This window comes from Erpetoichthys calabaricus, chromosome 1 (assembly GCF_900747795.2).
Source record: "Erpetoichthys calabaricus chromosome 1, fErpCal1.3, whole genome shotgun sequence".
Taxonomy (NCBI): domain Eukaryota; kingdom Metazoa; phylum Chordata; class Cladistia; order Polypteriformes; family Polypteridae; genus Erpetoichthys; species Erpetoichthys calabaricus.
The window spans coordinates 277,174,488-277,188,694 of record NC_041394.2 but is presented as its reverse complement, the minus strand read 5'-3'; the positions used below and the strand labels follow the sequence as shown (position 1 = coordinate 277,188,694).

General features: G+C 37.7%; 1 protein-coding gene across 1 annotated transcript in view; it reads left to right on the top strand.

Moving 5' to 3' along the window:
- dennd6b (DENN/MADD domain containing 6B) overlaps positions 1–14,207 on the top strand; it is a 59,064-nt gene that overhangs the window by 28,280 nt on the left and 16,577 nt on the right. Inside the window, 6 exon segments of the mRNA XM_051935231.1 lie at positions 385–440; positions 4,456–4,578; positions 5,954–6,049; positions 6,294–6,388; positions 9,209–9,274; positions 11,398–11,462. Of these exon segments, the coding sequence (XP_051791191.1) occupies positions 385–440; positions 4,456–4,578; positions 5,954–6,049; positions 6,294–6,388; positions 9,209–9,274; positions 11,398–11,462 (501 nt within the window).

The window sequence follows — 14,207 nt, the reverse complement described above, 5'->3', positions numbered from 1 at the left end:
TAAGCTCAGAGCTTTCTCATTATTCTGTATGTTATAACCAAATGAATTGTGAATTTTTTTCTCTCTTTGAGGACTATTCAATACAGGATATTACTTGAACACGACAATATGTATTTTTCAGTTTTCTCAAGATTCAAATCTCAGTGCTTCCTAATTTATCCAGATAATGTGGTAGAGTAAATGCATAATATATCTGATTATGTTATTACAGTAAAACTGAGCAGTCGAGTTGGCTTATATAAGAAGGAATTTAGCTTAAAGGATACTTCAGATTGCATTCATTATGACTTTAGGTTTCAGAAGTTGAAGCATTGCCTGTTGATACCATTTAGTGGTTATTAAATTAAACTAATACTGTCTTTTTTTTCTCATTTGTTTTTTAAGAATCTTCTACCAGCTCCTATGGTGCTGCCTACTGTGAATGAACTGGATCTTTTTAAGTAAGATACCACATTTGAGAGGTTTTGTTCACACAGATACAAAGCACATTTCACTATATATTGTACGTGTATAACTGTGTATGTGACAAATAAAGAATCTTGAATGCCTATGTAACATGAAGTTCAGAAATATGCTCTTGAACCTGTGAGACCTTATACACATCAAAGGAATTCTTATTTTGAAGATATTCTAACTATCGGAGTAACACTCAGTAAAGGTGATGGACTTGTGTTTGCAGTATTAAAAATTTATTGTTGGTAACATTATCAATATTGGAAAAAAGAAATAACATAAAGGACACAGACAGACAGATAGCTAGATAGATAGACAGACACACACACTGTGGTCTGAATGCACACCAGAATGCCTTAAAAGGATGACCAATATGAAAAGAAAGAAAATAAAAATTCTAACTTGGCTGTCACAGTCCCAGTGATGCATTATGCAGGCATACTGCTGTTGGTACAAAGGAACCCCAGTAGTGTGTCTTGAAATACTTTTGTTGAATAATTTGTTCAAAGAAAGTACTCAGTATTAATATCAGAGAGATGATGTGCAGCAGAAAACAAAAAATGTAAGGCCTGACATGCATTTGGAGGAATTTTGCAAAAAAAAAAAAAAAAAACTTATGCAACCCAAGGCTGATAAGTACCTCCTTAGCCATTAAGAAAATGTTCAGTGATGATTCTGGTGTCGTGTTGAGTAGAGCACCATCTATAAGTTGATCCATTGTAGGTTCAATCGGTAGGTACATTATCTCCCCAATTTGAAGATAAAATAAAATGGTAATTAAAGTAATTGATAATTTAATTAAAAAAGAAACTCCACTTCTTTTAATGGGTAAGCACAGCTAAGCACCACATCATCAGAATATAAATATGATTCATTTTATGCATAGGTCTGTTCTCCCTTGAGAGTAAAGCCCTGCTTTCTCAGTCCTTTATGGGAAATGGGATGAGGCTGTCCACCTGCTGCTTTTCTTACTCACTTTCCCGGCACCAACATTACTGACAGTGAGTTGGAGCAACTAGCTTGTTTCTGCATGTCCACTTCTCCCTCTCATGTCTGCCTTTCTTTTTTCTCACCTGCTTAACCACCTACAGTACTTCAAATAGAATAGAATTGAGGATATTGATATCCTGACTCTCCTGAGGATAAAGTATATTCCAGACACCAGTAACCCTTGTGCTGTGACTTGAACACACTACCCCACTGATTCCTGGCCTTATCCATAGAGATGCAGGAGCAAGAAACAGAATCCACCAGAATTAAGTTGGGCTATGAATAAAGACCCTTACAAAAATCTGATATTCTAAAAAGTATGATAACAGATAGATAGATAGATAGATAGATAGATAGATAGATAGATAGATAGATAGATAGATAGATAGATAGATAGATAGATACTTTATTAATCCCAAGGGGAAATTCACATACTCCAGCAGCAGCATACTGATACAAAAAACAATATTAAATTAAAGATTGATAATAATGCAGGTAAAAACAGACAATAACTTTGTATGATGTTAACATTTACCCACCCCGGGTGGAACTGAAGAGTCGCATAGTTTGGGGGAGGAACGATCTCCTCAGTCTGTCAGTGGAGCAGGACATTGACGGCAGTCTGTCGCTGAAGCTGCTCTTCTGTCTGGAGATGACACTGTTTAGTGGATGCAGTGGATTTTCCATAATTGATAGGAGCCTGCTTAGCGCCCGTCGCTCTGCCACAGATGTCAAACTGTCCAGCTCCATGCCAACAATAGAGCCTGCCTTCCTCACCAGTTTGTCCAGGCGTGAGGCGTCTTTCTTCTTAATGCTGCCTCCCCAGCACACCACCGCGTAGAAGAGGGCGCTCGCCACAACCGTCTGATAGAACATCTGCAGCATCTTATTTCAGATGTTGAAGGACGCCAGCCTTCTAAGGAAGTATAACCGGCTCTGTCCTTTCTTACACAGAGCATCAGTATTGGCAGTCCAGTCTAATTTATCATCCAGCTGCACTCCCAGGCATTTATAGGTCTGCACCATCTGCACACAGTCACCTCTGATGATCACGGGGTCCATGAGAGGTCTGGGCCTCCTAAAATCCACCACCAGCTCCTTGGTTTTGCTGGTGTTCAGGTGTAGGTGGTTTGAGTCGCATATTGATCAATCAATTTATTTCCACAATTTTTCCCATCAGTTTATTAAATTTCTTGCTTAGAAAAGAACTGGGACAAATAATTAAAAATGTGTAGAATTGCATCCTGCTTAAAAACTAGACAGGACAAAAGTAAGGAGCTGTTCACTCCCAGTTTGGCAAATTCCATGCCTATGGACATTTATTCTGTGTCTATTAGTGAACAGAGGGAAGGACCAAGTCTAACAGATATGCACAGAACTGCACACTGGAACAAGTGCACCTTGGTAGTGGGTAAGAATGAGTCACCTGTGCATTACTAAAGTGCAAAGCAGCCCCATAGGCCATTGCCATAACTGTGTTGTAATTGGGAGACAGATATGTGGATGGGTAGGGTTTTGTGGTGGTGTTCTGCAGAAAAGGTCAGGGCTCAGAGAGAGAGAGAGAGCCCAGGAACCACTTTGCTTCCAGTGTTCAGAAGCAGTCTCTGCATGGTCAAGACTAGGGAGTCTCCTATTAGCTCATGCTGTAAAGGAGACCATTCCTGAGATAAACATTCTGGGTTTGTGGCTGACCACCAGCAGGTCATCACAGTATAAATCTGCAATCAGAAATGCTTTGTGGTGTGAGTCCACAGCAAAACACTAGTGTACCAGTGATACTGTGCAGAAAAGGTAGTAGTTGATGCAAAGACAGATCAGCTGATTTCACCAGGAAGCACTCTGCTTACAGTGTTTAGAGACGGCGTGAGTCAACTGCAATTCATCCACCATTCCCTGAGCACAGTAATGGGATGGGTTGCCTTCTAATTGTTCAACCACCCCCATTTTTAGACCAGCTATTAGTTACCACACTTTTCTAGGCTATAACGCATTTCCTGTGCTTTTGACTATTTTTTTGTCTTACATTACTTTGAAGGAACCAGTCCTACCAGCTTGACCTGTCACTCAGTAACATAATGCATTATAGCACAAGGTGTGTTGTTTACATCTAAAACATAGTAATTATAATGTTATGCATTAAGCATGCAGTGATACTTGAACATGCAGTCTCACACCCTGTTTTTATAGCACATTCCCTGCTATACATGAACAACAAATGCTGCACTTATGAAACTTCATACATATTTATACATATAAGATCTATAAAACATAACATGTTTATACTGAACGCAATTTATGTAGTCTTTGACTACAGCATAAAATATTCATAGATGTAGAAGTTAGTAGAACATTGCAGCATGCATATTGTCTCACTATTGAGTTTTAGAAAGTATGTGTCTTTAATTATTAATTGCAGTAAAATCATAACAGAATGTTTATGTAATGTAAATATGGTGTGTAATGCAATCATCTAAATTTAACTCATACTCAGTCTGAAAACACTGCCAGATGGTGTCTGTGTGGCATTTCAACATTCTTCATGTGTTTCCATGATTTTTTCTCTGGGTACTCTTCTTTACCTCCCACATCCGAAAAGGTATGCTTGGTAGATGAATTACCAGTTGTCATCTGGCTCTGTGTGGGTGTTTGCAATGAACTGGTGCCCCTTCCAGTGGCTGGTTCCTGCTTTCTGCTCTGTGTTGCTGAGATAGGTAGGGCCTTGGCTCCTACAAACCTGAATTGGATTAAGTGTGACAATGTTAGTTTATATTATGGTACTATGTTTTACTTTTTCATACCTTGTACTCTGTGCTTTGGTGATAGCCACTGGTTTTCTATGACAATAAACTGTGTACCTGGCTTAACAATGTGAGGATGAATAACCTATTATCACATATTACATTACATGTAATACTGGATTGATGTTATATTAAATATCATGGCACCTGATTAAGCTTGCTGGCAAATTATATTTTCTAATATGATTTTTTACTAACTTTTTTCAATCATAAGATGTTTCCAGTCATTATTAATTCACATTCAAATGCTGTGGGAACTGATGCTGCTCGGAGAACCAATTGTTATTATGGCCCCCTCTCCGACCATCTCATCAGAAACTGTTCTTGCACTTACGAGGTATGATATTTTCATTTAATTATTTATCTCAAGCAGTTGTGTAGATTTCCAAATTACTTAAAAAGGTTAGGCTCATAAAAGAGTTAATTAAACATCTGCATAATTGGCACTCAGTTTGACTAAGTGACTTCCTCAATGTTGCACAGTACAGTAACATACTTTTGCAATTTAGATACCAAATATAAGGCATTAGCATAACATGATTTTTTAAAATGTTTTAACTGACTAATCAATGACTCATTAATGAGTGATTTAAATAAGAAATGGAGACCTAGCATCAAATCTTAAGCATTATAACACAAGAACTTCCTTTAAGTCACTCCAACTCAATATAAAAGGCCAGAAAGAGTTTATAATACAGTACAATGAAAACATTTTTATCTATGAACAGAAAACAAAAATAAACAAAGTAAGTAAACGGAAACAAAATCATGCTACAATACTGCTACTTAATCTATCATTACTATTGAGTACGATAACTTGTCTTATTGCCCACTTGAGCATGTGCTGGACATTCCCAGCTAGCCCACTCACTGTTCTCTGGCACACCCTTGCTCAGCTCACTTCCTGACTTCAGACCATTTAAACCTCAACCAGGAGCAATTTTCAGGAACATTCCTGGAAATCGTTTCTGGGGTCAGGGCACTCTGCAGAATGCTAGAGTTACCTGGGAAACTGTGATATCCAGGTTGAAAACGCAAGTGCCCACCAATGAGTAATTGCTTTTAGCACTATAACCAAACCTGTCTGTTGCTGTGCCCAACTCATGTAGGGTGTATCACCCACTGTCTTCCCATTTCTGCCCAAACTAGTCTGAAGAGGAACATTCCTTTGTCCAGTGTATAGTTGTCTTAGATGTTGACTGCCAATCCTAAACCTAAGTCTAACACTTTTTCTCATTGCTAGCCAGACACCTCAATACAACATACATGTATGATTTTTTAAATGACTTTTGTATAAAATGTTTTTTGTTATCATTCACCTTCTCTGCATATTCATGGTACTTGAATAATTCAGTTAATAATTGTATATAAAGTTATAAAGCTAAAATTTGATATTTGCTTGACCTTTAGTAGTTAAATTTGTTTTCTTGGTTTCAGAAATCAGAGTAGAAGCAGAATAGTCTAGTAACAAAAACAACACCAAACAAGCAAGAGTGTAGTGGATATTTATGTAGGAATAAACCTGATAAATTCTTACTCTGTGTTGATTAGTAAAAATATAAAATATTATTAAAATACAAAAATATGAGTTGCTAGCCAAAATAAAAAGGTGTAGTAAATGCTTCATGTGCTGGGTCTATGCTGCAGATATTGATTTGTTCCAACAAAGGTAGATTTGTTTTTTCTAATGTTTCTGTTTTGTATGTTTACAGCTGTATTGCACCTTTAAAATACTGCTGTGATTATCGACCTTATTTTACAATTCATGATAGCGAGTTCAAAGAGTATACAACCCGAACACAAGCACCGTGAGTATTTCACTTAAATGTCAATAGACTTGAAGTAGAAAATTAGCTAACTGGTTTTGCAATTAGTTTCTTTACATTGCTCTGCTATTCAAATGCTAAATTCAAATTACATTAGTCTAACACTTAACCATGTAAAAACAGTGCAAACAGTCATGTTTTAAAACAGTTTGGCTAAAATATGAATCTTTACTTTTTCCATGTGTAATTATAAAAGGTTTTTGTTCTTTTTTTTCCTTCTAACCAGGCCAAATGTTATATTAGGGGTAACAAACCCTTTTTTTATAAAAACGTTCCAGTATTGGCCCCATATTATCCGTATTGGAGAGTTAAAAATGTCTGGTAAGTGTTGGACCACACATTTGTTTCTGTATTGAGTAATTATTTAAAACAAGGGTATATTGTTTAGAATGGTTGCATAAGCATTGGTACTGCTGCCTCAGTGCTCCGTAGACCTAGATTCAAATCCCAATAGAGTTACTGTCAGTGAGGAGTTTGTACCGTCGTTCTTGGTCTACTTGAATTTTTCACTGGATATTCCAGTTTTCCTCCCAGATCTCAAAGTTATATAAGTTAGCCTAATTGGCAGGCAAAGAAGGTTATGCTCAAGCTTTATAATGCACTCTTGAGACCTCATCTGGAGTACTGTGTTGCAGTTTTGATCTCTGGGCTATAAAAAAGACATAGCAGCACTAGAAAATGTGCAGAGAAGAGCAACTAGGTTGATTCCAGGACTGCAAGGGATGAGTTATTAGGAAAGATAAAATGAGTTTAACCTTTTCACTTTAAGCAAAAGGAGAAAGGATCAAGACACAGTGGACTGAGACTTGTTACTTTAAAAAGTATACATTGGATCAAGACTGTTACTTTAAAAATCCATCCATCCATCCATCCATTTTCTAACCCGCTGAATCCGAATACAGGGTCACGGGGGTCTGCTGGAGCCAATCCAAGCCAACACAGGGTGCAAGGCAGGAACAAATCCCCGGGCAGGGTGTCAGCCCACCGCAGGGCACACACACACACACACACACACCCGCACACAAAGGACAATTTATGATTGCCAATGCACCTAACCTGCATATCTTTGGACTGTGAGAGGAAACCGGAGCACCCGGAGGAAACCCATGCAGACATGGGGAGAACATGCAAACTCCACGCAGGGAGGACCTGGGAAGCAAACCCAGGTCTCCTTACTGTGAGGCAGCAGCACTACCACTGCGCCACTGTGCTGCCCTTTATGGATTTTAATTAAAAGCAAATAATAATCCAAACAATCAAATCAAACTTAACAAAAAACAAAATTCAAACTCCACCCAAAAAAAGGGAGGAGAAATAACCAATAAAGTAAAACTTTGAAAGCAGCAAGGAAGGAAGAGTATTCTTTTCGCTTGTTTTGTCTTGGTAGAGTTGTATATGACTCTACTTTCCACTTTTGTATCTTATATATAATTCGCCAGTCTACTCACTCACTCACATCTGTCTGAAGCCGAATGTGCAGTCGCTTTCTGCACAGCTGCCCGAAAAACCTTACGAGGCCAACATTGCGGCAGGCGGTGGATTTCCGGCCGCGAAAATTCAAAGAGAAAGGCGACTTCGACCAGCATCGCGGCACGTGGCGGATTTACGGCCACAAAAAAGCAAAGAGAAAGGCGACTTCGATTAAAGCTCTAGAGGCCTGAAAGGCGATTTCGACTACAGCTCCAGGCCTAATTACGCATTCATTCAATACACCTATATCAGGTTTGTGGTGCTTATACTTATTACTATTGCACTCGTGCCCGTTTCATCTTATGTTGTCGAAACAGGCTCATTGTCTAGTTATTAATATGTAGCCTTTGTCAGAATGCCTCAAATCTCACAGACATATCACTGTTCATAAGGTATTCTACCATATAACTTCTCCCCACCTTCTCTTCTACATTTATAACCTCAGGCAATTAGGTATAGTTGTTGTGATGTGAGATTTTACATATAACTTGATGAATATTTTGTATGTATTTGATTTTTAGGCAAAGCAATGTAATTTAGTGTTACTTTGGTGAGAGGCATTCATGTTTGCCCCCCCTTTTACGACTGAGCCTCTTTGAATTTTACCACAGGATTTGGGGGAAGATGTGCCTTAAACCGGTTTGGTTAGTGTTTCTTTGCTTAATTCATTTCTACCCCGCAAGAAAGACTTAAAGACATATGGTCTTGGGGGTGGCAGGTATTAAGATGTTCTATTCCCCCATTGGTCTGAGGTATGGCTGTTTGGAATTGGCTTGTCTCAGAGGCCTTTAAGTACCATGATGTCCTATTGGCTCTCGGGGTTGGACAGAAGATCTATAAATGTATGTGTTTAACCTCACAATCTCTCTCTTGCTAACCTGTGATGATGTAGAAGTATCTCTCTCTTACTAACCAACATCTGAAAGAAGCATCTCTCTTGCTAACCTGTGATGATGAAAAGAACACAATGAAGAGCACAGCTCAGCAGCCATTTTGTGTGGCTGAAAGCTGAGCACCAATGATGCCTTAACTAGAGACATTTAAGTACCTACAAGTCTGTGTGCCACCTGAACTACATATCATCATTTAACCAGATGAGCATCAAACCTGCTTGATTTTCTTTGGAGTGTGTCACAGACTAGCTGGACTGAGTCATTGGGCATGTCACATTAGGTGATCAGCTTCACAGGAACGTGTCACCAACTGCCTGTGACACACTTAAGATTATGTAAGAGAAGGCTACAACTGAAAAATGCTGGAAAAGTCATAAAATGTGTCAGGGCCTTTAGTTGTCAATTGACAGAAAGCAGTTTACAAAGGCTAGGCTCATTTGTGGCAGTTAATGATCATCTATCAGTCCATTCAATGGAAATTACCATTTTAATTAGCATTTTATTTAAAATGGTATTAAATAGAATACCATTCTCTGAACTAAATTCTTGAATTTAAATTATCAAAATATCTTAGGAAAACATTCTAATTTCCTCCATCCGAAGTCAGATACACAACCTCAATAAAAAACAAAATGAGACTAAGATTAAGAATCGGTGGCCTTTCCAGTCCTCTGCTGAACAGCCCTAGTGTAAACTTTTATCTCAGCAGTTATGTCTTATAACATAAGGATGACATGCCAAGTTCATGTGATAAAAATTGTCCAATTTAAATTTAAAGGTGATTTGCCAAAGCAAGTAAAAGTGAAGAAGCTAGCAAAGCTGAAGACTTTGGACACAAAACCGGGTGAGTGATTTTAAGAAAAACAATATCTATTTTTAAAGCATATTTTCAAATTAAAGTGTAGTGCTTTCATAAGTAGTAAAAAAAGTTAAAGTTATAAATTAAGTCAAATGGAAGAATCTTTAGTATCTAAGTCTGTAATAGTTAGAAACTTAAAAAAAACTCTAAAAAAGTTTTTGTTTTTCTGTTTTTAAATAATTTAAGAGTTAAAATTCCTTTAAATAAGAGCATACACAGAGAGTTTAAGAACTTTATTAATGTATTGTGAAATGTAGAATCATATTACAGTATTTAGAGATATGAACATTAGCCTACAAACTTTAAGATATATTATTGTAAAATAAATATGAATTCCATTCCAAAATAAAAGACAAAGCAGCTCAGTAACCCTCTCCCTCTAGAGTCAGCATGGCACATGTACATTTCATTACTAGTCTGTGCCCTGACGGAGGCTTATAGAAAATGATAAAGTCTGATGGAAAAATCCACTTTTGTTCATGCCTTTAAACTTTCCCTTGCAGTTTATTGTATGTGTCAAAGATACCCTGATCAGCTCATCAGCTGGATGCATGTTCTATCTAGTAATTTGTGGCATACATCCAAAAGAGACATTTGATTTTTGCACTTGGCTGTAAAACTGATAACAAAAGCCGTTCTTACCCTAGTCATTGTTCTTCATCACTATGGGTGATTGTAACAACTACATTTACTGTATATCCCTACATGTAAATGTAAACGGTTTCTTATTTTTCCTGCTTGTTGCTTAAACTAATTCAGAACTTTGACTTTCAAATATTTATTAACCAGTGATGGCGCACTGGAAATCCACTTGACTTGAACATTAATAGTTTTCATTCTCTTTCTCTGTACGTTTAGCATTCGTTTGCTCAGAGGTTGATGCGCTTGCTTTCTCCACCTTAGTGGCCTGCTTCTTTCTCTTCTTTCGTCAGCATCTTTTCGCATTAAAACTGATTAACTCAGTGTTTGTGTTGCAATTACTTAGTATGTTTTCTTTAATATTTCAAGCTGGCACTTAAGTCTTCAATTTGCCTCAAGAATGATATGAAGAGGTAGGGGAAGTGATGGCGAAGGTGGTAGGGATGAGAACGGTGCCCATACAAATGTGTCGCACGGCTGCCCTGCTGGCCGCTGCTGAGAGTTGATTTTACAATAAAATAAAATAAAAATAAGAAGAGGAATAACCTTGGAGGTCAATCATGGCCCCGAAGCAGATAGTAGATATCACATAGTGTATGTGTACCAAATTTCAGGTCAATAGGTCAAATGTTTTGCAAGCTACAAGTGATTTAAAATCCTGGACAGACAAATGAACAGCCACGGTAGCGTATTATATATAAAGATATTTGATATTAATTGTCCTGTGTTATTAATGTCATCTTTGCTTTTATTTCTATTGTATTCCTTTGACTTTATATAAAATGATATGTTTGAGGTGATCTTACTGCTCACATTGAGACTCTCAAAAATACAATGAAAGTATTTTTGGAATTGAATAACCATTTGCTTAAACTTGTTGCAGGCCAAAGTAAAACATGACATCAGAGCTCTCTTGCTAATTGATTCTAGCATTTTTTGATTATACTGGAAGCCTTGAACTGACACATCATCATAAGAAAAACAGTTTCATCACAGACAGTAAAATTGTATGTAGTAAGTTGATAGGTACAACATGAATGATATACAATTTAACAATTATAAAAAAATATACGCCTGCAAAACTATGTCCTTATGGACATTTTTGGTGTGACAAAAACTAAAAGTTAATTGCTGAAAATCTACAATTAGAAAAATGTCTAAAAACTATTACTAAATAAAAAATACAAAATAAAATTAAAAACTAAAACCTGCTATCAGGTACAGAAGTACAGGATCTGATGGTGTAGCCTGCTCTTTTTAATGCAAGTTTAACAAGCAGTTTTGGATAAGCAAGGCATTTGGAAATCCTAAAGAGACTTCAGAAATGTGTTGTTTACAAGATACATGACTCGTTTCCTAACTGTGATTACAAAAAAAAAAAAAAATCAAGTCTTCTTTGGTGTCTTTCAATATGAAAATGAAAGTTTTGTTGGTGAATTGATTAAATTATATGTAATTATTTCCCTCAGGTGTGTATACCTCTTACAAAACCTACCTTCACAAGGATAAGGCACTAATCAAAAGGCTTTTAAAAGTAAGCAAAAGTCTAATCCTGTTCTTGAACTTACAAAATAAATAAGTGGCTTGAAAAAAATAGCATTTTTAAAAGCTAATGAAATCAGATATATAGAATTCTGTTTTGTTCAGAAATTAAAAGTCAGTCTTTCTTCTCTAATGTAATATATTGCTTTTTGTAATGGTGTTACATATATGTGATTTCTGAAGTTATTGCCATGTATGGTCTTGTTGAAGGAAATTATTTATTTGGCTTATGCAGTAAAGGAAGGGGCCATGTTAAACTGCACACCCATTATAGTAAATTTAAAGCTCGTCTAAGATTTCCTTACATGTATTAACTTGCATGGCATTTGTTAAATATAAGCTTGTACCTTCTTGTAGACTTTTGGGGGAAAAAAAAAACTCATTCACAGCAATATAGTTATTCACATAAAAATTATGATTCTATTATGTGATTATGTGATTCTAACCATATTATACTGAGTTATACTTGTTCTGACTTTTGTCCATTTGCTGAAAGTTTGGATTGTTTTCAGTTAACTAGAGCTATTTCCATTTTTATGAGATTTTTTTTCAGATTATTGCAAAGAAATATTTCACTTCATGGGCTTTCACCTTCTAAGATCAGTCTCAGATCCATCTTACTAACTGAAGGTTGTAAACCGGATATGGACGCAGGGCGCTGGGCACATCGAGGCGCACGCGCACTGCTGCACTGCACAGAAAATACAGAAACGAGAAGGTTGTAAATCGGATGTCACGCGCACTGCAACGAGCCCGCCACCTGTAAACTACACTCGCTCTAATCCACTGTGCCAGTAATGTAGATCACATAACGGTCATTCAGTTTGGCGCCCGCCCCAGAGTTCAGAGTCAAACGCAGCGGCGTCCCAAAACGCTGTGGCGCCTGCCGCGCAAGCCAACAACGCACTTGCGAAAGGAGTCACGGCTCAAACCAAAGAAAACACAGAAACAAGACTACGACCTGTGAACTACACCTGAGGTAAAGCGTGCACGCCAGGTTGTACAGCCGCCCAGACGGGACCGCCCACACCACCGCATATACCCTCCATGATATGTCTTCATGCAGCGGCTTCCCACCAAGGCGCAAATTGCGCTGTGGCGCTCGCCCCACAGTCCGACGCAGCGGCTTCCCAGAGTCAGTAGGTGGCCCCCAAACACCACAACCTGTTCAAGCAGTTGGTGTCAGCGAAGGCAACAGACTCACGTCTCCACAAAATGAAACCAAATTTGGTACAGATATGCTTATTGGATTAAATGACATTTCCCCAGACGCACCCGCCCTCCATGATATGTCATCCATCCACATATCGGACGGAACAGAAACTGATTGCCATTCTAGGATTTCCGATTCGCTAGTGAATCGCGGGCTTACTTGTTATAACCTGCTACATTTGTTTTTTTGAAGCCAATAAGAAAGACAGATACAATATTTGTTCTTAGTATAGCTAAGAACTGAATTTGGGGTATGACAACTGAACCTCACAGGCCAGACTCTGTTATGGTAAAGAAAGCTTAAATTACCAATTATCTTTATGTATTATAATTGTTCTTTTAATATAAATTTCTTGCATACTTTTTTATTATGTGTGTGTACCTGTACACTTTGTACACTGCTCAGCAAAACCTAGACTTGTGACCCTGTGAATGGTTGCAGATTCTTGGCACACATGCCTACAATCTTTTACCAACTGCATTTTTAATATGCATGTCAAAAATAAGATGCATAATATCATATGGTAGATGGTTTTGAGGTGCTCAATGTCTGTTTTTGTCAGAGTGAGAGACCACATGTTGTGTAGAGTTGCATACCCTGTGTGTTCAGCTGTACAACTGATACGAGACTTTGCAAAGCTGATAAGCAGGGCAAGTTCATTCATCTTTAAAGGACTTTCTTCCAGCTTGAATCAATCTTTCATCACAATCTTCACACTCCTTCCTGACTTTGAGTTGATTCATGGAACAGGTACTGTATTTAAAGACTGAAGAAAGCTTGCATAGTAAAAATAAATTTTTGAAAAAAGATTTATGGCATTAAAAAAAAAACCTACAGACACATACTCCGTTTTTATCTGTTTTGGGGAGTTTCATGTAAGGCTGAAGCAACTTATTTACACGTGAGTAAACTTGCCTTTCTTTCTCATGAAATAAAGGAAGGTAGATTTACAGTGCTGAGAGGGCATGCTGACACATGCTTTATGCCTTTACACTAGGTTTAAAATCTAATTTTTTATATCAGATTGTTTGTTTGGTTGCTCTTCCATATTTGTTTTTTGACTCGATTATAATTGTGACTTGGGCAGCACGGCAGCACTGTGTGTTCATGCTGCCGCCTCATATCCCAGGGTGCTGGATTCAAATCCTGGGCCTGCCCATTGTACAGTGTAGGTGTATATTTTCTCTAGGTCTCTGGCTTACGTCCCACATGCAGGTTAGGTTAATTGTCATATCTAAATTGCCTTTTGTGGGTGTGCATTGCAATAGAATTTCACTATGTCTCAGGCTGATACCTGTCTTGTGCCCCAACTTTCTGGGATAAACTCCAGCTCCCTGCAGCCCAGGCCTTAATTAGTGGGTTAGAAAACTGATGGATAAATAGGTGGTGAGAATTCAAATCTCCTTCTTGCTGAATTGACCTATTCGAGGAATAACTGGCTTGCTATTGCTGATCTTTTGCAGCTTTAACTTAGGTCCTATTCTTGGTTTGATAACAGCTTGGACTTGTTTGATGCCATACAGA